The sequence below is a fragment of the Dipodomys merriami genome, unplaced genomic scaffold, assembly GCF_024711535.1.
Source record: "Dipodomys merriami isolate MVZ:Mamm:240054 unplaced genomic scaffold, mDipMer1.0.p SCAF_120, whole genome shotgun sequence".
NCBI classification, from domain to species: domain Eukaryota; kingdom Metazoa; phylum Chordata; class Mammalia; order Rodentia; family Heteromyidae; genus Dipodomys; species Dipodomys merriami.
The window spans coordinates 441,584-463,450 of NW_027202494.1; the positions used below are offsets into that span (position 1 = coordinate 441,584).

The 21,867-nt window shown below is 57.1% G+C and overlaps 1 protein-coding gene across 3 annotated transcripts; it reads left to right on the forward strand.

The window, feature by feature from the left end:
* The first annotated feature begins 1,205 nt into the window (after nucleotides 1-1,205).
* On the forward strand, nucleotides 1,206-12,046 carry LOC138823490 (uncharacterized). 3 transcript variants are annotated; one of them, XM_070016850.1, is made up of 9 exons: nucleotides 1,206-1,285; nucleotides 1,439-1,578; nucleotides 3,482-3,545; nucleotides 5,302-5,353; nucleotides 5,852-5,992; nucleotides 8,937-9,083; nucleotides 9,647-9,683; nucleotides 10,978-11,188; nucleotides 11,827-12,046. In XM_070016850.1, exons 2-9 carry the CDS (start codon nucleotides 1,554-1,556, stop codon nucleotides 11,843-11,845), a joined length of 696 nt encoding a protein of 231 aa, XP_069872951.1. In that variant the 5' UTR covers nucleotides 1,206-1,285; nucleotides 1,439-1,553; the 3' UTR covers nucleotides 11,846-12,046. The 3 variants fall into 3 exon arrangements, with proteins under 3 accessions (XP_069872951.1, XP_069872952.1, XP_069872953.1); XM_070016851.1 differs by having other exon boundaries at nucleotides 1,472-1,578; XM_070016852.1 differs by lacking the exons at nucleotides 1,206-1,285; nucleotides 1,439-1,578; nucleotides 3,482-3,545 and adding an exon at nucleotides 3,831-4,089.
* The last annotated feature ends 9,821 nt before the right edge of the window (nucleotides 12,047-21,867 follow it).

Below are 21,867 nucleotides of genomic sequence, written 5' to 3' on the forward strand. Positions count from 1 at the left end.
ATACTGGCTATCCTCTCCCGTTAGTGGGCAGAAAATTACTTCTGGTTTTGCATTTGGGGAATGAAATCACTACAAATGTTGGTGTGAACACAGGTTTTCATCCCCAGGGACGGCAGACCTGCTACGTCACCCTGCAGAGTGCATGTGACAGAAGAGCCTGCCAGCTTCCCACTGGCTGCACTGTTTTGCTGCCTTGGGTGGGGGTCCCACACGGGTGCCACTGGCCGCCCACCTGAGGCAGTGGCTGTCCACAGGCTGTGTGGGGTCATGGGAGACAGGAGGAGGACCTGGAGCAGCTGGCCAGAAGCACAGGCCTGGCAGGGGACTCCACAGTCACTACATCATCAATGTGGACCCTGTCCCCCACATCTTTCACCTGGTAGACATTCCAACAGGCCAAGTCTGGGCACTGCCCGAAGCAGGCAAGTCTCAGTACCTACCGGTAAACTCCAGAGGTTGCAGAAGGCAAACTTGGACCTGGCGCCCCTCACCACCACCATCTACCTTCACCTCTAAAACTGTTTCTGCTCCTGATAGCACCTATTTGTGGCCCTTGGAGGGCTCAGCCATGCCTCCATGAAAGGTTATGACCTGAAGTGATGGGCAGCCTGGGACATTAGGAAAGAAGCTCAGCCAGGCAATGGCAGGCACAAGGAAAGTGCAAGGCGCCATGCTTGACTAAGGAATATGGCAGGAACTGAGGAATGTGGACAGGATGTGCGAGTGTAAATTCACTCACGTGTGCCTAAACTAACCAGTGCCCTGTACACTGGCTTAGTCATGGTTGCACGAAATGCTGAGCAAGTTCAGGGCTGGGAAGGGTGGCAGGGGGCGGCGGGTGCTGTGAGGACTGGGAACCGGGCTCTCCGCCTGGAAGCCCTTGTGTGAGACACTGGCCACGGGGGAGCAGGTGGACGCAGTGGGGATGGAAGGGCTGACGACCTGACTCGGATCCTGCCATGTGCTGTTGGGGCCACTGAGATGGACACTGCCTCAGGTCCCACCTGTCTGGCTGAGCCCTGGAGTTCTACTGCCCCGAGTTCCTGGGACTCCATGGATGTTAATTCGGGCTGCTGCTGTTCCCACCTGGGGGCCCACGTGGCAAAGAAGCCATGAAGAGATGGCCCGTCCTTCCTTAAGGCTCCCTGGCACAGCCCCTCCTGTGGCCTCCGGCTCAGGGAGGGCAGGACGGCATCTCATCGCCATGGTGCTGCTCTGTCCCCAGTGTTCCACAGTTCCATTGGAAGGCAAACTCCCACAGGGTGTTGTGGACACGGGGGACACGGTGGGTAGCTGGGTAGCCTCTTCTCCCAGGGTTTTCACAGGACACTCTAGCGTCTAGTCCTCAGGGCAATGGGGCGGGGGCGCGGTGGTGACAGGGGCATTGCGAAGTAGCCCTCTTCGTGCTGGCTGTGCCCTTTCGTCCCTCTGATGACAGTAAGGATGATGATGACCACGTGTCCCCTGGCAGACGGCAGGACGACGTGAAGGAAGTCCAGGCACAGGCATTCTAAGGCCCCTGAGAGAACCGTGCTGCCGCTGGCAGGGAAGAAATGCCAGTGACTCCGGGAAGAAGGGGTAAGGGTCTAAACCAGAGTGATCACTTAATACAGGGCACCAAAGTCTGGGTAAACCGGTGGCTCACGCCTGTAATCCTAGCTACTCAGGAGGCTGAGATCTGGGAATTGCGGTTCAAAGCCAGCCAGGGCAGGAAAGACCGTGAGACTCCTATCTCCAATAAACCCTAGAAAACCGGAAGTGGCGCTGTAGCTCAAGTGGTAGAGCGCTCGCCACGAGCTGAAGAGCTGAGGGACAGTGCCCAGGCCCAGAGTTCAAGCCCCATGACCGACCAAAAAAAAAAAAAAAGGAGCACTGCCCTCAGGGGCGCTTGACACATGACCAACCTGCCACATCAGTGCTGGGAGGGGAGGGGAATTTGGCTCCAAGTGTTATAAGACGCAGCATGAAAGGCCCAGAAGGTGAGACTATCACTTTCTTAGCTTTCGAAAATTGACGTCTGGATTTGCTGTTTGTGGTTAGATCAGGCCAGGTGACTCTGGAATAGTAAGCCAGCTTGAAAATGCAACAAGGGATTTTTGGCTCTTTTCTGAATTATGTATTGTGGGATCCCAGTGAGAGAAGCACGCCCACTGAGTGCATGGTGGGGCAGGTCTGGCAGCCTGTGTCCCAGGTCCCCTGCTCTGGGTGCGGTACCTTTCTGAGCACTGCAGGAGGCTGCACTGAGGGCGGCACTCTCCCAGAGGATAGATCTCTCTTCCTGGCTGTCTCCAGCCTTTGGAGGCAGGGAGGAGGGTTCTTTGGGTCACCAGCCTGTGTCCTGATGGATTTACTCTTCTGCTGCTGCGCTGCTGGGCCTATGTTCTCATTTGCCTTGGGTCAGGCAGCAAGTTAACATTAGACTTTATAGTGCTAGTTTGCCCATAGGATTCTATCAACTGCGTGAACAGTGTAGTGGAGTTCAGCTGCCACAATCCTCAGCCAGCCTGGTATCCTTGGTCCTTTTAATCGTGGCCATTCTTGGGAGGTGGGGGCAGTGGGTAGCAACAAGAGGACATCCAGGTGATAAGAGCTGGAGGCTCTGGGAGCCCATGAGCATGTCTCCTATGCCTTGCTGGGTTACAGTGACATTTTGGGGACTCAGTGAAAGATGGAAAGATCAGAGAAGCCATACTCTCACAGACACAGGGTCACAGCTGAAGGGTACTGGCCAGGAGAGCATGCATATGTAGTCGTGGCTGGAGGCCAGGCCCTGCTCTGTGGTTGTAGAGCCACGGAGTCTGAGCAGGGCCTGAGGTCATCCTGTCCACCCCATGTGTGGAATGTAGTGCATGGCGGAGCTTGCTGTAGGTGGTTTGGGCAAATACTACCGATTTTAGCCAGGAGAATTAGTCAGCATGAAAATCTCTGAAGACTGAAGATCGAACTTTTCTCAAGAAATACAAATGGGAGTTTGAGACAACTTGAGCAACATTAACGGAGGCTTGAAGCATTGGATTTCTATTTTAGCAAGTGCACACAGCAGAGGAAGGTGGTTTGGGAAGAGGGGCAGGGGGCAGCCAGAGGGTTCCAGGAGCAGCCTGTCTCCCTGATGACCACGGCGTGGACCTTGAAGCCCCAGGCTCTTCAAGAAATGCACTTTCCCTGGAAAGTTGATGCTGCACACAGGAACACAACTAACTGAGCCCGCTCTGTCTCTTTCCTCCCCCGCCCCCCTGCTAGATCCCACTGAAGGAAGGGCTTTAAGCAGAACCCTGGGCTGGCCTGGGCTGGCGGCTTGAGTGACAAGGCTGATGTGAACTACACGACGCGAGGGCCGGGCGGGAAGGCCGGGGCGCGCAGGGAGGGTGACACGGCCCAAATGACAGGCCTTCTGCCCCGAGGGGCGCGCCTCGCAGGACCAGCGCCTCCGGCCCGCGCCCCGCGGCCGCCCCCACCTCTCTCTCCTTCTCTCTCCTCGCAGGCCACCGCGACCGCGACCCCGGCTGGGGCGTCTCGGGGGCGCACAGGCCCGGCCGCCGCAAATGGTGAGTGGCCGGAAGTGGCGAGTGGCGTCGTCTCGGGGTCCAGGCGGGCTCGGCCGCCTGCAGAGGGCCGACGGTGGGCGGGCGTTCCACGCAAGGGGCCAATCAGCCACCAGGCTTGCGCACGTCCCTACAGGGTCGCGCCTGATAGGCTGAGCGCGGGCCAATTAGCGAGGCGCGCGGGCGCGGGGGAAGCTGTTGGAGGCCGAGGTGCACGCCGGGACGGGAGCGGACCCGTGTGGCGCTCAAGCGGCCGGCGCCATGCACGCGAGGGCCGAGCTCGTTCCTACCGTCGCCCTGCCGCCTCCGAGCTGCTGTTTGCCCCGCCCCGGGCACCGGGGTAGCATGAACTCTCACCGGAGCGCATGGTGACGGGCGAGGGCCCTGACAGGCCGGGCGGGCCCCGCGCCCGCTGGGGTGGCTCGAGGCCTGGCTGGCCGTGAGCGCCTGTAGCTCCGGCCGCCGCCGGGGCCGCGCGTGTGAGGGGCCTACCGTGCCACACGCCCGGAGATGTCCGGAGTGGGCCCTCGGGCATGGACAGAGCCAGGTACGGCCGCGGCCCCGGAGCCTCCCGGCCGAGGCCAGACGCCGGCCTCGCCCCCCGGGACCGCACGGACAGCCCCGCTGCACCCAGCCAGGGCTGCGCCGAGTCCTGACGGGCTCCGACCCACCTCCTTCCCGGCCGGGGTGCGGGGATGGCCCCCGAGCCGGTCCTAGCCAGAAGGGGGGGTCGCGCCCGGCCTCCCCAGAGCCTCCGCCGGGAGAGCTGAGCTCCGCCGGCCAAAGCCACCACTGAACAGTAATACTTACGAGTACTGTTCCTTGTGCTGGAAGTGGGGTCCTGGGAGCCGCCCGTTAGCTTTGCGGCTCAAGGCTGGCACCTCCACTTCCGACTTTGTGGTGTTAATTGGAGATAAACAGTCTCAGATGTGTCTGCTTGAGGGGGCCTTCGAGCCATGATCCTCAGATCTCAGCCTAGGTTTATAGATAGGAGCCATCAGGGCTTACTGTACCATTTTGACAGAATTTTTCTTTAATATTCCATAATCTTATCGGTGTCCAGTAAAGCATGATAGGTGGGTGGTTGGCAGTCCTGTGTGTGTGTGTGTGTGTGTGTGTGTGTGTGTGTGTGTGTGTGTGTGTGTGTGTTACTTGAGAGTGAACTCAGCCTCACAGACGCTAAGCAGTTACTCTGTCTCTAGGCCATGCCTCCAGCCTAAACACAGGTAGTTTTTGAGGTAAGGTTTCACTTCCTGTCTGGGCTCCCACTTGGGCCTCAGTCCACCTTTTAGGGCTCCTGTCGGAGTTAGCATAACAGGCGCAAAGCACTGTGTGTTGAGAGGAGGTCCCATGTGCTCAGGCTGCCCTTGAACCACTACCCTTCTAATCATAGCTTCCAAAGTAGGTAGGGTTTACAGGTGTGAGCCACCCGTGGCAAGTGGCAGCCACAGGCCCTAGAAAGTTCTCTGTAGACTATCTCCACCAGATCAAGTGTGAACTGAACCTGGAGTGCATTGAACCCAGTGGGTGTGGAGTACAGCATTCCACAACAGCCAGCGGCTGGGAGCACCAGGCACTGAGTGGCTCCAGGGCTCTGTCCCCTCCTTGCCTTTCCTGGGCTCCAAAAGTGGCCCTTGTGCCCCTAGGCTTCAGTGCTGATAGTTCCAGTAAAGTGGGCTCCGGTCCTCACCTAGCCCCAGTCCTAACCTAGCCCCTGTCCTTAGCCCAGGACATTCTAAGCCTCCCTGTTGTTTTCTAGGAAGAGCACATTTCAGACCTTTGGGAAAGAAGTGTGCCTCACAGGTCATTCGGTAAGCAAGCCCTTAGTCACTTGTCCCAACCCCATGGGTGGCTGGAGGGGCGGATGAGGCTCCAGAGGCTGTACCTTATGAGAGTCTGCCACAAGGAGGTGTGTGGTCAGAGGGCCACCGCGGAGCCCCACCCCTTGGGTCCTCACCACCCCACATTGAGTCTAGACACCCAGGAGAACCAGCACGGCCCCAGTGACCTGCTCCGGGTGTGACAAAGGCCGGCCCAGAGCACTGTGGTACGGACCCTTGTGCCTCTAGAGTAGGCTGGACTCTGCCATTGTCTGGAGACTCGTGCATGGTGAGGTGGCCAGCAATGGCTGACTCCCTCCACACCGGGTGTGCAGGCTCTGCGACTCCCCTCTAAGTGACTCGGCCTGACCAGGGCCATGGAGCCTGTGCCTGTCTGACTTGTACAAGGAGCTGGGCACTGCTGTTCCAAGTACTGGCTTGGTATACACACTGCATCAGGCTGATTTGACTCTTCTGGATCTTTCTTAGCTATGCCCCAGCATGCAGACTATTCTCAAAGAGTGCGTCTGCTGTGAGTGCCACATCAAATTTGGGGGCCACCTACCTGTGCCCAGGGCCGAGGCAGCTCTGCCCTACTGGGTCCCACCGTCCCTGCGGCCCCGGAAGCAGGTAGGTGCCTTGTCCAGGCTTGATGTTGAGGTTGGGTGTCAGGGGACCTGGGACCTCTCAAGCTCCAGGGGTTTTATGAGTGAGTTTAAAACATTTTGGGGACCGTTTGATTTATTTATTTATTTATTGTTGGTCATGGCGCTATTCCTCAGCTCTTTAGCTCAAGGTGAGGGCTTTACCACTTGAGCCACAGTGCCACTTCTGGTTTTCTGAGTGGTTTATTGAAGATAAGAGTCTCATAGACTTTCCTGCCTGGGCTGGCTTTGAACCATGATCCTCAGATCTCAGCCTCCTGAGTAGCTAGGATGACAGGCATGAGCCACCGGCACCCAGCTTAAACAGATTTTTAAAGAACATGCTTGTGAGGGCATGATGGACACAAGACAAGCTGCACATGTGTGAAGTGTGTGGCACACTCAGTCCTGCCACACTTACCTCCAGTGCACAGAAGTGAGATGACCGGCACATGTGCACACACACACAGCACACAGCCCTGATAAATGTCCTTGGGGGGGGGTGTATGACTTGCCTGATAACCCCCGGCAACCACCCAGCCCCTTTCTGTGGCTTTGGCTCTGTCTACACTTCTTGTGTGTCTTTGTCTGGCTTCTTGCAGTTTGTATAGTTACTTTGAGATATGTCCACATTGATGTGTGCAAACATAGTTAACTTACTATTATTTTTTACCAGTAGTACTGGGGTTGGAACTCAGGTACTCTGCTACCTGAGCTACATCTTCAGCCCTTTTTGCTTTATTTTTGTCCAAGTCAGCCTGAACTGTGTTCCTCCTGGCTATGCTTTCTACCAGAGCTGGGATAGTAGGCACATGTGGCCATGCCTCACTTTTTTTTTTTTTCTTTTGGTTGGTCGTGGGTTTGAACTCTGGGCTTGGGCTCTGTCCCTGTGCTCTTTAGCTCAAGGCGAGCGCTCTACCGCTTGAGCCACAGCACCACTTCTAGTTTTCTAGTGGTTTATTGGAGATAAGAGTCTCACAGACTTTCCTGCCTGGGCTGGCTTTGAACCGCGATCCTCAGATCTCAGCCTAGGATTACAGGCTTGAGCCACTGGTGCCCGGCTCGTGCCCCACTTCTTATTGGTTGAGATTGGATATTGAGAGCTTCTTTTCTGGGCAGGCCCCTGAGATCAGATCCTCCTGATCTCAGCCTCCTGAGTAGTTAGGATTGACGCATAAGCTACCTGCTCGGCTAGTCGTTCATTTTCCTTGTTGAGTAGCATTTTTTTTTTTTTTGCGGGGGGAGGGCTCTGGTTGTGGGGCCTGAACTCTGGGCCTGGGCACTGTCCCTCAGCTCATCAGCTCAAAGCTAGCGCTCTACCGCTTGAGCCACAGCACCACTTCCGGCTTTCTTCTGTTTGCTTATGTGGTGCTGAGGAATCGAACCCAGGGACTCATGCATGCAAGGCAAGCGCTCTACCACTGAGCCACCTTCCTAGCCCTTGAGTAGCATTTTATCATATTAATAGATCACAGCTTATGTCTTCATCTGGTAAATGGAGACTGTTTCCACTTTTTTTTGGTGCCAGTCCTGGGGCTTGAACTCAGGCAGGACCCGGGCATTGTCCCTCTCTGTGCTCAAGGCTAGTGCTCTACCACTTGAGCCACAGTGCCACTTCTGGCTTTTTCTGTGTATGTGTTACTGAGGAATCAAACCCAGGGCTTCGTGCATGCTAGGCGAGCACTCTCCCACTGAGCCCCCTTCCTGGCCTGTTTCCACTTTCATCTGTCCGGTGCTGGGCTCTTCCTGTGCCGCCTCCCTGGTCCTGGGTAGAGCCTCGGCGTAGAGTTGCTGCGTTCTGCTCAGTGGTGGCACGCTTATGCAAAGCCCCGCCAGCTGTTTGCAGCATGGTTGTGCCTCCCTGCCGGCCTGTCGGCAGTTGGCAAGCGTCTGCCTCCTTCCTGCCGCTCCTCCTACCATCGGCCAGCGTTCCCCTCTGCAGCCTTGGCAACAGGCGTGCCCCTCCCGTGGTTCTGGTTTGCGTTTCTGCCGTCCCCGTGGTGTGGAGGATGTGTCCATGTGCCTTTACTGTTGGCATGGAGTGTTCTGCCCATTTCAAAAGTTGGGTTTTGTGTCTCAGCGTTTTGAGAGTTCTTCATGTATTGTGCACACAGGTTCTGTTTCAGAAGTTCATCTTGTAAACATTTGGCTTGGCTTGCTGTTCTTTTACCAGAATCTTGCAAAGAGAGAAGTTTCCAGTTTTGATAAAGTCCAGCTTAGAAGTTTGGTCCTTTCTGCATCTTGCTTAGCTGTCCCCGTTGATCCCTTGGGACGTGGGTGGGGCAGGAAGCGGCTGCGTGTGGGCACCCTCCGCCTGCCCTCAGTGGTGCTGCCTTGGTGCCCCATCCTCGGGGCTCAGCCAGGCAAGGCTGCTCTCCTGCCCTCGCACCCAGCCAGGCCTTCTGGCCTGGTCCCGTGCCCCTTTCTGGAATGTTCTTCTGTTTGTTCTTTCTCTCCCACCAGCTGGATGATGAACAGCTGTGGGCAGGAGGGTGCCGTGCTCACTCTGGCGCAGTGGCTGCTGTGGACGGTAGCTCACTGGCGCTGCTGGCACGGCAAAAATGGCCCCGAAAGAGCCACCGAGGGTGATGGTTGTCCTACTGTTGAGTCCCTACCAGTGGTGCTCAGCACCCCGTTGTCTCAATGCACTGGCACTGAAATGCAAGTGCCTCCCAGGAGTGCACTGCTGGGTCTGCATCTGCTGTGCCCTCAGGCAGGGAGGCCCGAGGCTGAGGACAGAGCCAGTTCTCCTGTCCCTGCAGATGGGGTCCACCTCTGGGCTGCCATGGGGTGGGTGTGCTCTTCCACCCTGGGAGGTTGGGCATGTCTGCGGGAGGGCAGAGGGGCCCAGCAGGCCCTGGGCTCAGACTGATGGGGTGGTGTGGGCCGATCCCATTCCCTTTGCGTCTTCTCTTCCCTTCCTCTGGTAGATCCCAAAGATGGCACAGCTCTGTGTCCCCAGAGCTGTCAGGACATGCCCCTGCCCATGCCACAGCTTCGGGGGACGCCTCCCCGCACCTCGGGTTCAGGCTGTGATGCCCTACTGGGTGCCCCGGGGCCTGCGGTCACGGAATAAGGTAAGGAGGTGGCTTACAGGACAGGGAGGGGCTGACTGGTAACGGCCCTCACAAGGCCAGGGCCTCCGGCGCTGTGGCCAGGCAAGGTTGGAGGCCATGGAAGGTGTGGGCCCCTTTCTCTGGGAAGGTCAGATTGTCTGTCTCCTTCCTCACTGGTCCTTCCTCCTCCTCCTCCTCCTCCTCCTCCTTTTCCCCTCCTCAAAGCCTCCTCCTCTTCCTCCCTTACCTTTCCCTGCCCCACTCTCTCTGTTCCTGCCCAGGCTTCTGCAGAAGTTGCAGGAGGAGCCATCTCTCAGATCTTCTGTTCTGTAGCTCTGGTTCTGTCTGGCCATCCTTCCAAGTGATAGTCCAGGGCAGCACTGCCAGGACCTGCCAGCCCGGCCCTCCCCTGCCCTTCCTTCCTCTCCCCTGACTCTACTTGCTGGTTTGCCATCACCAAGGAACAAACTGTCGTCAGCGTGAAGACCTCAGGCCTCCCCCTTTTCTGAGGTGCCCAGTGCAGATCACCTGGCCTCTGGTGGACAGATTCCCTGGTGACAGTAGCTGGCGTTCTTGCCTTGTAGGTGGTGAAGAGGCAGTGGAGTTTTAAAGGCATGAAAGGTAATGGCACCCCCACCCCTCGCCCAGGGAGGGGTGGGCCCCAGGAGCGAGCTTAGGAGATAGATGTAAGTTACATTTGAAGCCACGCCCACTCAAGTGAGGAGATAGGCAGAATGGGGCGCTGATTCCCAGTGCTTACAGGTGTTTCCCCTAGCTTCAAGCACAGAGTGACTGAAGCATGAGGCATTTCCTTTGGCTTTAAGTCAACTGACTTCTGTGTTTTTAAAAAGTTTATTGTTATAATATTTCTATTATAAAGTGATATACAGTGGGGTGACAGTTACATAAGTCAGGTAGTGAGTACATTTCTTCTTGGACAGTGTGATTTCTGTTTTAAAGACATTTTTTGGAGGCATTGGATGTGTTTTACCATTGAGCCCTGCCACAGCCCTGAAAATTCATTTTTATTGTGCCGTGGTGCTAAGCAGTGCTCTTCCACCTGAGCCACGGCCAGCCCTTTTGTGTTAGGCTCTTTATCAGGTAGTCTTGTGGGACCAGCCACCAACTGTGATCTACCTAAGTGCTGGCTTGCGGTTGTCTGGGACTGAAACCCCACTGTATGTCTCAAGCCCGCCGTCTCCATTTGGGTGTGTTGGCAGGCTGGACCACTCAAGTTGGTTCTCAGGCTAGACCAATGAGGTTTTTTTTTTTTTTTTTAAATTGTATTTTATTTTATTTGAGAACATACTGTACAAAGGGGCTACAATTACATGGGCAGGATAATGGATACATTTCTTACCAAGCATTGCAGCCTCCTCCTTTGTTTACCCTTCACTTCCCTTCCCCGCCTCCCCCCTCCCCCCTAGACCAATGAGGTTTGTTGGCAGGCTAGACCATCACACACATACACAGGAGGAGATGCAGGTGTCAGTGTGGAGCTGTGTCTGTCTGCTCCCCTGGAACAGAGCATTCCCGCATGGTGCCCCAGTCACAGGCTTGCAAAGCCAAGCTGGTTTACATCAGATAGGGGTCTTGCCATGTGGATCCAGTTATCCATTGTTTTCATTGGATCTTCGCCCACCCCTCCCCCTTCTCAAAAACCAAACCCCACCAAAGCCAGGGGATCCATCTGTCAGTTCCAGCGGGACCTCATGTCCTCTAAAACTGCTCAGAGTGCTGCTCTGAAGGGTAGATTCCTGAACGCCCGGCATGCCACCCCGGACAATGCGACAAGCTGGCCATACTCGCTCTGTCTTGGCCCCCCATGGGCTCAGCGTTCCAGAGCCCTACAGGCCCCAGCTCCCAGAGCCCGGGCTGGGTCCTGCCCTGTCCTCACACCCCTTCCTGCTCCTAGAGCGCCGTTTACTGGAGTCTTCTCTGCACAAGCGCTGGCGGATCTGCGGAGACAGGCGCCTCCTGCTCAAGTGGCAGCATCTCCAGGCCCTTCACCAGGAAAAGCCGCTGGCCCTGAGGAGGACAGCCAGCCCGCCCGCCCCGCCCCCGCCCCTGAGTCTCAGCTTCCTGACCTTCCTGCAGGCCATCCTGAGGGCGCTGGTGGCCATTCGGTGAGCACCCGGCCTTGTTGCTTCCAACTTGGGCAGGTTGCCTCTGAAGATCAGGCGTAGCGATGCCCGCTTCTGGATGCCAGCCCTCTCCAGAGGCCTTGGCATGCCTCACTCACCTGAGTTGTGTCCCATAATGCCTGCAGGAAGGCTTGCTGGCTTTAGCGCCTGGCTCTCAGGGCAGAGGCGTGCCACGGCCAGCTGTTGAAGAGCTGTCTGGCTGCATTGTGGGGAATGTGCAGTTAGGTCCCTCCAGCCGAACCCAGTGTGTCTTGGGCCTGGCAGACATGGGGGCGGGGGAGCCAGTTTTGGGCCTTTCCCATGGGAGCCAGGTGCCGGGCTGGAATGGAATGGAGGAGCTCTTGCTTCTGGGGCAGAACTCCCGCAGCCTCCATTCCGTCTACCCCTGCACCAGGCCTGCCAAGCAAGGGCGCCTTCCCCTGCTGGAAGGAAGCTAGTGTCCGCAGGGGCAGAGTGGCTCAGGGGTCCCCCTGTTGGAACTGATGCAGCCCAGACTGGCTCTGCTGCTGCCCTGGCCTCCTCAGCCCCCGCTGCAGCGGGACCCGCCGCCCTTGGGTGCTCCCAGGGTCCCCATCTCACTCTGGGGCCGTCCGAGTGCCACTTTTTTCTTTGCTTTCTAGCCAGTTGTTTTGGGTTTGACGTTGGGATCTCCAGCAAAGGTTGTCACCGCCAAGATCATCAGGAAGGTCCCCAGATCAGGAGGAGCAGTGGCGCCGGCCATTTCCCGAGATGCAATTCACACCCAAGGTCCACTCCATGCCATCACGTGACTCCGGCTTGTAGCCAGGGTGGGGTGAATTCAGATGAGATTTGGTTATGAATGCAGTTAATAAATATTATTTGTGAAACTCCAAATTGGCCACCTTTTGAAACTAATTTTTTCTTTTATGAAGGAGGGACTTCCCAGAGCTGGAAGAAGAGGCTCTCCTCCACCACTGCATATTTCCACACTTTGACCTTCCTCCCAAGCTGACTGACTATGGCCCTGGACCAAGGCTTTGTGGCTTTCTAGAACAGTTCCTGGGCCTGATTTGCACGTACCACCCTAATGTCCTTTGGAACCTTGTCGGTAGTGGGGTGAAGGCAACAGCCCTCTCCATAGCTGTGGCCTGGCAGAGCTCGAGCTCGGAAAGGCACACTAGCCTCGTACTGGATCAGCTAGGTGTGGCTGTGCTTTAAGGCAGGGCTGCCCCTTCTCTCCATGCAGTTTGGGAGAGAATTTAGTGCTTGAGTCTAGAGGGAAACTGAGGCACAGAGAGGTTAAGCAATTTGCACAAGGCTATAGAGAGCTCGTGCGCAGCCCAGGCAGGATTCAAACCCAGGTTGCATGGTTTAGAACCAGCCCCCAGCTGCTTCAGGCTCATTCCAGTACCCCCAGGCCTCAGGCCAGAGCCGGAGTTGGGTAGAGAATGTGCAGAGGATTCCTGTAGCAACCAGGCTTGGGTGTGTATGTGGCTGGACTTGTGCAAAGGCAGCAGGCAGAGGCACTGGGTGCCCCTGTCCCCTCCCAGAAAAGGAGGGGCACTAGAAGTGGTCCGTGGGTGGGGGTCCCATGGCCGGCCCTCAGCGTGTGTCTCCTCTGTCTCCGCTGTTCGCTGACTACCAAGGCTTGGGCCTGGCACGTCCCAGGAAGCAGGACAACCCCAGGATGCCTGCTTCTCCCAGCCCGCCCGCCCGGCCCTCCTGGCGGATGCCATATCGAGCAGAGCTGCCATTGTATGCTGGGTGGCTCTACCTTCTCCCCGCCCGCCTGCCCCCCAGCTGGAGAGGCGTGCCACCCACAAGTTCAGCTCCGCATTAGCGCATCGTCTTTCCCGCTGTGACTGCCCTGTCAGCCACAGTGTGGCACCTCTGCAGTCTCTTGTAATATTTCATATACTTTCAGCCCTAAAGCAAAGGAACTGGCTTTTTTTTTTAAGGCGGTACTGAGGATGGAATGGAGGCCTTGCACATGCTAGGCAAGAGACTCCGCCACTGAGCCACACCCCAGCACAATAATAGCCTTGCACGGTCAGAAACAGGCATTCATTCAGTGGCACATGTGTGTAAGCCATGTGCGGACTTCTTCATGCTACAGTTCCAGTCCTCTGAGCCTAGGACTTGAACTGGCCATCGCCAAGCCTTCCAAGACTGTTCTAGCACCCATCTTAACTTAAAAAGCAAATTTATGTGCTGCTTTGCTTTACGGGCTCTTTCCTTTGAATGAGGTCCCAACTGTAGTGGAGAGTAGTAAGTTGGGATCTTTTCATTTTCCCAGGTAAGACAGCCCTAGGGGTGGATCCAGACCTGGCTGCCCAGGACATAGCTGGAGCTAGTTATTTTTTTCTTTTTTCCTCAGTCCAGGGGCTTGAACTCAGGAACTGGGCACTGTCCCTGAGTTTCCTTTGCTCAAGGCTAGCATTCTACCACTTGAGCCACAGTGCCACTTCCAGCTTTCTCTGTGAATGTGGTACTAGGAATGGAACCCAGGGCTTCATGCGTGCTAGGCAAGCACCTTACCTCTAAGCCACACTCCCAGCCCCTGAAGGTAGTTTCTTAAGTCATTCCTGCTTATGGAGTCCCACCTCTGTCACCAGGCCCCGCCCAAAGCAGTGTGTCTGCTACATTCAGCAGCTGTCAGCTGGTCATGTAATAAAAATGGCATCTCTGGAGCCACCTGTGTGTAGCCAGAGCCCTCTGGACAAGCCTGTCCTTTGTTCTTTGGGGCCACTGGCCCCTCCCCTTTGGAGGTGAGGTACTTACTCATCAACCTGGATTTGCTGAGAGTATCTTTAAGGCACCATTTCCTCACCCAGCAGGAGCAATAGGATGCAGGTCACATTGAACAAGGAGGATACCACATTTGTCAGCCTACCTGTACTGCAGGAAGTGGTAAGGTCACGTGATGGGGGGAGGGCCGGGCTTAGTGATCCTGGAGGCTGTGACGGGGGCCCAGCCGGTCGGCAGCTCCAGGGGGTCTCTCTGGATGGCAGGCTGTACTCTCCCTAGATGATCCAAGTGAGTTCTGGAGCCTTTTGGGAAGTGGGGCTGGAGGCGGGGCTCCCGTGGCTCGTGTCTGTGTCAGACCACACCTGTGAGGGGAACATTGAGAGCGTGTGTCCGGTACCAGTGCACTTTTCGCAGATTGGCGCTCTTCGCTGCCAGGGACAGGAAAGGTCTTTGAAGTCTGGTTTGAACCAAGAGGGAATTTATAGCTTGTGTATCTGAAGAGTCTAGGGATAGGATGGCTTCCAGAATGGCTTGACTCAGGGATGTAAATGGCGGCATCAGGCCCCAGAGTCTCCCTTGTCTGTATTTTGCATTCCTCCATACTGCTTTCACGGGGGCTTTTAAACATTTTATTATTTGGTATCAATCCTGGAGCTTGAACTTAAAGCTGTCCCTTAGCTTTTTCACTCAAGGCTGGTGTTCTATCACTCGAGCCACAGCTCTACCTCTGGCTTTTTGATGGTTAATTTGAGATGAGAGTCTCAAGGATTTTCCTGCCCAGCTGGCTTTGAACTTCAATCCTCAGGTCTCAGCCTCCTGAGTAGCTAGGATTACAGGGGTGAGCCACCAGTGCCCTGCCACAGTGGGTTTTTTGTTTGTTTGTTTTTGTTTTTTGGTTGGTCATGGGGCTTGAACTATGGGCCTGCCACTTTCCCTCAGCTCTTCAGCTCAAGGCTAGTGCTCTACCACTTGAGTCACACCACTACTTCAGGCTTTTTCTGCTTATGTGGTGCTGAGGAATTGAACCCAGGGCCTCATGCATGCGAGGCAGGCACTCTACCGCTGAGCTACCTTCCCAGCCCGCACCGTGGTTTTTAATGTTCACCTATCTAGAGTGGTAGGAGCAGGTGAGCTCTTCCATCATTCAGCAACCACCCTTCAACTATGAGGAATCTGGCAAGAGAATCCCACCCATGCTTTTTAAGAAGAAGCCCATCACAGCCGGGCGCTGGTGGCTCACGCCTGTAATCCTAGCTACTCAGGAGGCTGAGATCTGAGGATCGCGGTTCAAAGCCAGCCCGGGCAGGAGAGACCGTGAGACTCTCCAATAAACCACCAGAAAACCGGAAGTGGCGCTGTAGCTCGCCTTGAGCTGAAGAGCTGAGGGACAGCGCCCAGGCCCAGAGTTCAAGCCCCATGACCGACAAAAAAAAAAAAAAAGAAAAAGAAAAACCCCTTCACAGAGGGAGCCCAGCGCTCCCTGACCTTGAGCCCGGCTGGGCTTTCCTGTGGAACAAACCCGCACTTGAGCCTCCTCAGGTGCTGGCTGAGGCACCTGGGGTGTGGGGATTGGCTGGCCGGGCTGCTCTGAGACCCGAGGCTGCTCAGGCCCCCAGATTGGCTGTGTACAGCAGCTGTGAGCCTTTGCCGGGCGCTAGACAGGAGAGCGGAGGTCAATGGTAGCTTATAGCGGAAGGCAACAGGGGGCTCCCGGCCAACACAAGGAGGAGTTTCCCAGGGAAGCGGGAGCTGGTGGAGGGTGTCTCAGTGGCGGCCTCGGCCTCCGGTCAGGCTCATGCACAGGGCTCCAGATGCTACTGCTTGACATTCGGCCACAGCAAGGAGACAGTGTCCAGGCTTTGGAAAAACGGGAAGCAGAGAGCCATCGCTCAGACAGAAAAGGCTGCGCCCTCACGCTGCTTGAAGCAACAGAGTTTCTTCTTTTGGTCAGGGAACTGGACAATGTTCTCTTCTTCCCTCACCCCACTCTTCCTCTTCCTTCCCAACCTTTCTTCTTCTTTTTTCCTGTTAAGGATCAAACCAGGGCCTCAGGATGCCGGCGGGTATCTGCCACTCGCCATACCCCAGTTGGCTGTTTTCTTCATTCACTCCTTGCCTAATAACTGTCTTCCCCTGGATTTCAGAGGTCCGGAAGTAGGCATTTCTGGGGCCCAGGGTTCTGCTGACTGAGCATTGAGAAACTTGTTTCAGGATACCCAGCCGGTACGCTGGGTTCTGTCCCATCTAATGGGTCTGCGTGGGACCCCTGTTCCAGTAGTTCTCTCCTGGTCCTGCTTCAGGGCACGCGTGGAGCACCCCGGCTCCAGTCATGCCTGGGGCATCCAAGCCAGGAATCCTGTGTTCCTCCTGGCCTTGGGTGCCCTGACCTCTGTCACCTGTGTCCACCTACTGGCCCCAACCATGAAGTCTGGCCTTGGAGCCTGCTGCTCCATGTAGGCCTGTACACAGAGGAGACTGAGCGGCTGCTCCAGCTCTGTGCACACTGTTGTCTCTGGAGCTGGCTCACTGGGGTGCGGGGTGCCCAGGAGCTGGGCCCTTGTGTGGCGGGTGGTGTGGGTGTCCGTCTCTGAGGAAACAGCGTGGTGACAGTGCTGTAGGCCTGTGGGTGGCCTCCCCGGCCGCCTCTCTTCCCGTCCTGACCAAGGGCGACCTGAGATTGTACCCAGGGGCCTCATGCCAGGGCTGGGACGCAGAAACCCCAATTGGGGGCCCAGGCTGCCGAGGCAGGGCCGGAGCACTGGCAGTCTTCCCAGCCCAGCCCCCCTCCTTGGGGGTTCCTCTGGCCGCTCTCACCCTGTCCCCCTTCAAAGAGCTCTGATACCTGGCTCTGGATGGGGACACATGGAGATGCTGAGCCCAGAGTGGCCGTGCCACACCCTAAGCCACACGGTCGGCTCCTGCCACGTGCAAGGCCTCCTGGCCCTTGGCCGCTGTGTGTCTAGCAGCCTGCTCACTGCTCCTCCATGATTGGGTACTCACGCCCCTCACGTGGGATAAGGTGGGCTTACCACACTGAGTCAGCGGGCTGTCTGGTGGCTCTGCCGTCGGCTGGTGATGCCTGGTGAGGCCTGGCTTGGGCCTGTCCGGGTGGCTGGGTGGTGGCGCTCACCATGCCCGGCCTGCTCTGCTCTCTGGCGGGTGTCCTCTTGGGGGTCTGGAAGGCCCACCGGAGGGCTTGGAAACGACCTGGCTCCTTTCAGCATTTCTGGGAGAGACAGCCCTGTTTGCGGGCACCATTCTCACTGAAACGACAAACCCTGGGCTGCGCTTGAGCCGGGACGACGTGGTGCTCCGGAGTCAGGAGAAGGTAGTTGTTTCAGCTCCAGCCCAGCAAGAGTGTGTCTTCCAGCCTCAATCCCAGCCCACAGCCCAGAGTGGGGAGCGCAGGGGGCCCAGGGGGGCTGCCGACACGGCTTGGGCTTTGTGGGAGGGGGCTGTGGCCGTGGGGACCCTTGCCAGGGTCAGGCTGAGTCACCGTGGAAAGGGACTCTAAGACACCCCGTGTCCTGCATGGTGCCTTCCCAGCTCAGCCTCAGGGCACTGGCCACAGCGATGCCCCTCCTGCCTTCCCGAAGCCTGCTCGCCTTTAGACTCAGCCATAGCAGGCTGACATATTAGAGGTGGGCAAAGATTTGACCCATGGCAACGATACATTACATTCCTGAGTGCCCTCTGCCCCAGGCCTCTTCAAAGTGGATGCCTGGGCCCATTGATTTCCCCTCCTTCTCGCACCCAAGTGTCTGGCAAACTGTCTGCAAACTGTCACTGGCCATAGGGCCCTGGGGTGGTGGTGGCGCTGCGTCCTGGGGGCCAGCTGCCCATGAACCTCCTCCACAGCTTCAGTGTTCTCCCGTGTGTGTGTGTGTGTGTGTGTGTGTGTGTGTGTGTGTGTGTGTGTGTGTTTGCCCAGGGCAAAACCAGAAGACCCTATCTGAAAAATAACTGAAGCAAAAAGGGGCGCAGTCCTGTTAGGGTGCCTACCTACTAAGTGCGAAGGCCTAATTAAAAAACCTCACATGTGCCAGGTGTGTGTGTGTGTGTGTGTGTGTGTGAGAGAGAGAGAGGTGAGAATGCTCGGCTCACAGTTGTGTGACACACCCCCAGGGTGCGTGTGTGGACGTCATTCGCTCTTACGGATGGAGAGTCAGGACCAGGCCTGACATCGGCCTGTGGGATGGGACTGAGAGGTGCCAACGTGAGGGTGCCGCCCTCTGCCTCCTTCCCTGCAGGCCCGGATCCGAAGAAGCTGAGAGACTACGAAAGCAGACATCCAGACGTTCATTGTGCTGCTGACAGGCCGAGGAGGGGAGTGGAAGGGAGGGAGGGGCAGGTGGGGGATGGAGCAGGCAGGGGGCACAGGCGCCAGGAGGGTGGGTGAAGTATTGGTCAGGGCTGGGGGCGGACCTTCATGGGCCCTGGTGAGGCCTTGGTCCATAGGCAGCCAGCCTGGCCTGGCCTCCCGCGAGCTCCCTCTGGTGGCTGAGATGGAAGGCACACAGGGGTGTAGGTGGTTGCCCCGGGACTTGGCCAGCCTTGGGGATTTGCAGGTGGAGGGGCTGGGGTGGGGGGCGGGAATGCAGGAGGGGCCATTGGCTGCACGGGAAGGTGGGCTGGAGGGGAATCTGTTACTTCTTTGGGGGGGGGGGTCCGGTCGTGGGGCCTGAACTCTGGGCCTGGGCGCTGTCCCTCAGCTCTGCAGCTCAAGGCTAGCGCTCTACCACTTGAGCCACAGCGCCACTTCCTGCTTTTTTTTCTTTTTGCTTATGTGGTGCTGAGGAATCGAACTCAGGGCCTCAGGCATGCAAGGCAAGCGCTCTACCACTGAGCCAGCTTCCCAGCCCGGGAATCTGTGTGGCGCTGTTGGCCTGGCTGTGTCTGAGGGGGACAGCAAATCCAAGTTACCAATTGGCCGTTTGGGGAGCAGGTGTGGGTGGAGCGGCCTGGTCTCTGGGAGGAGCCGAGCGCCTAATCAGATGTTACTCGCCAGCAGAGGTCGCAGAGCGCACATCACACGGAAAGAGCTATCTTCGGAGATCCAGGGTCCATGCCCTCGTGACTCTGATGCTGGGCCGGGGCAGGGTCCCCACCTCAGATGCCTCACGGCCAGGCCTGCCAGCCACCTGGCCTGGTGTCGACACCCCCTCCCTGGAGGGGGCATCAGAAGCTAGCACCCTGTGGGGCTCCGGGAGGTCATGCGGCGCAGAGAGCTCCCAGCCCCCTTCCCGGGGGAGGGCGAGCCCTCCTCTCTACCCTGCTGCGAGCCACCCAGAGCTCCAAGGTTCTCCAGACCTCTGAGGCCCTGCGTTCAGGCCAACGATGGGCAAGGGTGTGCTGGGAGGGGGGGGCTGGGGGGGAGGAGACCCTCCCTGGTACTTGTCTTTGACTGTATCCTTGGTGTCTTCTGGGAACGCCGTGGGAGCCACATTCATGCTGAGTGAGCAACAGGTGAATTTTTATTTTTATTTGGTCAGTTGTGGGGCTTGAACTGTGGGCCTGGGCGCTGTCCCTCAGCTCGTTAGCTAAAGGCGGGTACTCTACCACTTGAGCCACAGCGCCACTTCTGGTTTTGTGGTGGTTTATTGGAGATAAGAGTCTCATGGCCTTTCCTGCCCGGGCTGGCTTTGAACTGTGATCCTCAGATCTCAGCCTCCTGAGTAGCTGGGATGACAGGCTTGAGCCACCAGCGCCCGGCTCAGGTGAAATCTTTGTAACATTCTTCAATTTGTGTGAAATATTTTAACATAGGACACAGGCTACACTTCGAGGGCCTGTGCTCTGCTGTCACGGCTGCTCTGTGGGGCGGTGACTGGACCTGCCCCAGGGGAGGCCCGCATGCTGAGCGGCTGCATGGGCTAAAGCCCCAAATCCAAATTCTGATCAAGTTTTCTAAGTGTCTGTGTCCTCAGTTTTCACATGTGCTCTCTCTCTCTCTTTCACACACACACACACACACACACACACACACACACACACACACACACACACACACACACCCCTGTCTCTACGCGGTGGGGAAGGGCTGGGTTAGTGGGCAGGTGAGTGCCGGCCATGTAGAGAATCCTCGGCAGCGCAGCGCTTGCTCTGCCCAGGTTGTCTCGGGCCTGCGCTCTGTGCACAGGCCTGCCTCAGCTTTGTTTAGGCTGTTGCACGCTCCCTCTCTGTGCCTCTGCTCTCACCTGTAAGCTGGAATAACAGCAGTTCCTGGCTCATGGGCGGCTGTGGTCATGACATGAATGAAGAATCATACAGTGTTTACAAAGTGCCTGGCAGGCAGGCGCCTAGGAGGTATTGCTAAATAAAATCAAGAACTGAAGGGTGGTCAGCATTACCAGGGCCCGTTGCCCGCTGTGTTACTTGGGGCCTGGTGATTCTGTCAGAGGTGGCCTAGAGTTGGGGTCCCGGCAGAGCCGCGAATCTGACCCCGTTGATGCGTTTGATGGGTGCCGGCTCTGTGCTTGGGGCCGTGCCTGTCCGCGTGGGCCGCTCACACCCAGTGTGAGCCTCTTAATTGGCTTCAGGCGTAGCTGCAGAATCCTGAATCGTTTAAGGATCTCGGGTAACGAGCTCTCCTTGTCTAGTGTTTGTTTTATGCCTCACGCATGGGCGCAGAGTGGTGGTGACATTAATCTCTGGGGCACTTTATGATGCATGTGTTTGGGGGAGGTTCCCGGCTCCCAACCCCGAGGTGCTAGAACTGTGTGGGCCCAGGCGAAATGTTTCGTGTCACCTGCAAGAAAGAGAAAAAAGATGCTGTTTTGGCCCAGCAGTGGAAGAGCATTTCACAGCGAGACCCAAAGCCTGCAGGCTTTGAAAACCTGATCATCAGTCTACCCCTACCCTCCTGCTCATCTGTCCCCCATCCAGATGCCACAGTACACCTGTCCCTCTGCCCGTCCGTCCACCATCCACCACCCATGCAAATATGTGCTCATCTACTTATTCACATGCTTACCCGCCTACACCTCACCCATTCACCCACCAACCCATCCATCTATCCATTCGGGTATCCTGGTATCTATCCACCTCCCCGTCTCATCATTTACCCCTGAGCTTAGTTAAGGAAGAGGACACACGTGGTATCGCTGGAGTGGGCAGGCTTTGCCCGTGCCAGGCTCGGCTTGCCTGTAGCTCACACATGCAGGTTGTTCTGAGCCGTCATTCCACATGGCGGCCACATCGGTGTGCTGAGCTCCCCGGAAAAGACCTGCCTCCCGTACTGCCTGTGCCTCTCGGGTGTCCAGCAGGACCAGGGTGCAAAGGCTCCTTCGGGGAGAAGCCAAAGCCTAGAATTTCCGACCTCTGAACACAGTGAAAAGATGAAAAAAAGAAGCATGGCTTTATTGTGTATTTTCCAGAGAAAACGGTTACTTCCCTTCCCCCTCCTGGGCTTCCCAAGACTCGCCTCTGCTTCTGTTCTCCCAGGTGAGAGAGAAGCTGGTTACGACTGGGTCCGGCGTGGAAATCCCAGTCTTCCTTTTTAAATAAAATTTAAGACCACCGGACACGGCTTGCCAGGCTGACTCTCCGGCCTTGCCCTCCGCGGAGTTTCTGAAAGGCCTGTGGGCCCGGCTGCTAATGTGCTGAGATGGATTTTCCTGTCCCAGGGAGGTGCTAATGCCTGCGGTGTTGACCTGCAGCCGGGGAGGAGCCGTGGGCACGGGCACGCATGCGCGATCAGGAACAGTCTTCCTGTCCTGCCACGGGTGGCGGCAGCTCAGTCTCAGCCGTGGCCAAGTGAGGATGCTGGGGGCAGAGGGCTCCCTGGAGCCCCGCAGGGGGTCTGTCTCTCGCCCGCCCTGGCAGCTCCAGGGGTCGCCCTGGGCCTCCCGAGGATGCAGGCAGGAGCCCTGTCGCTGCAGATGGCTCCCGTTGGGTGTTGGGACTTCACTCGTGTCTCTGTAATGAAAGCGTGCACCCCGTCATCTCAGCAC

Coding starts and splice junctions, on each gene's coding strand:
- LOC138823490 (XM_070016850.1), top strand. CDS start 1,554: ATGCCAGTGACTCCGGGAAGAAGGG. Junction 3,546..5,301: donor AGGCCCGGCCGCCGCAAATG/GTGAGTGGCCGG, acceptor GTTGTTTTCTAG/GAAGAGCACATTTCAGACCT. Junction 9,684..10,977: donor GAGTTTTAAAGGCATGAAAG/GTAATGGCACCC, acceptor TCCTGCTCCTAG/AGCGCCGTTTACTGGAGTCT.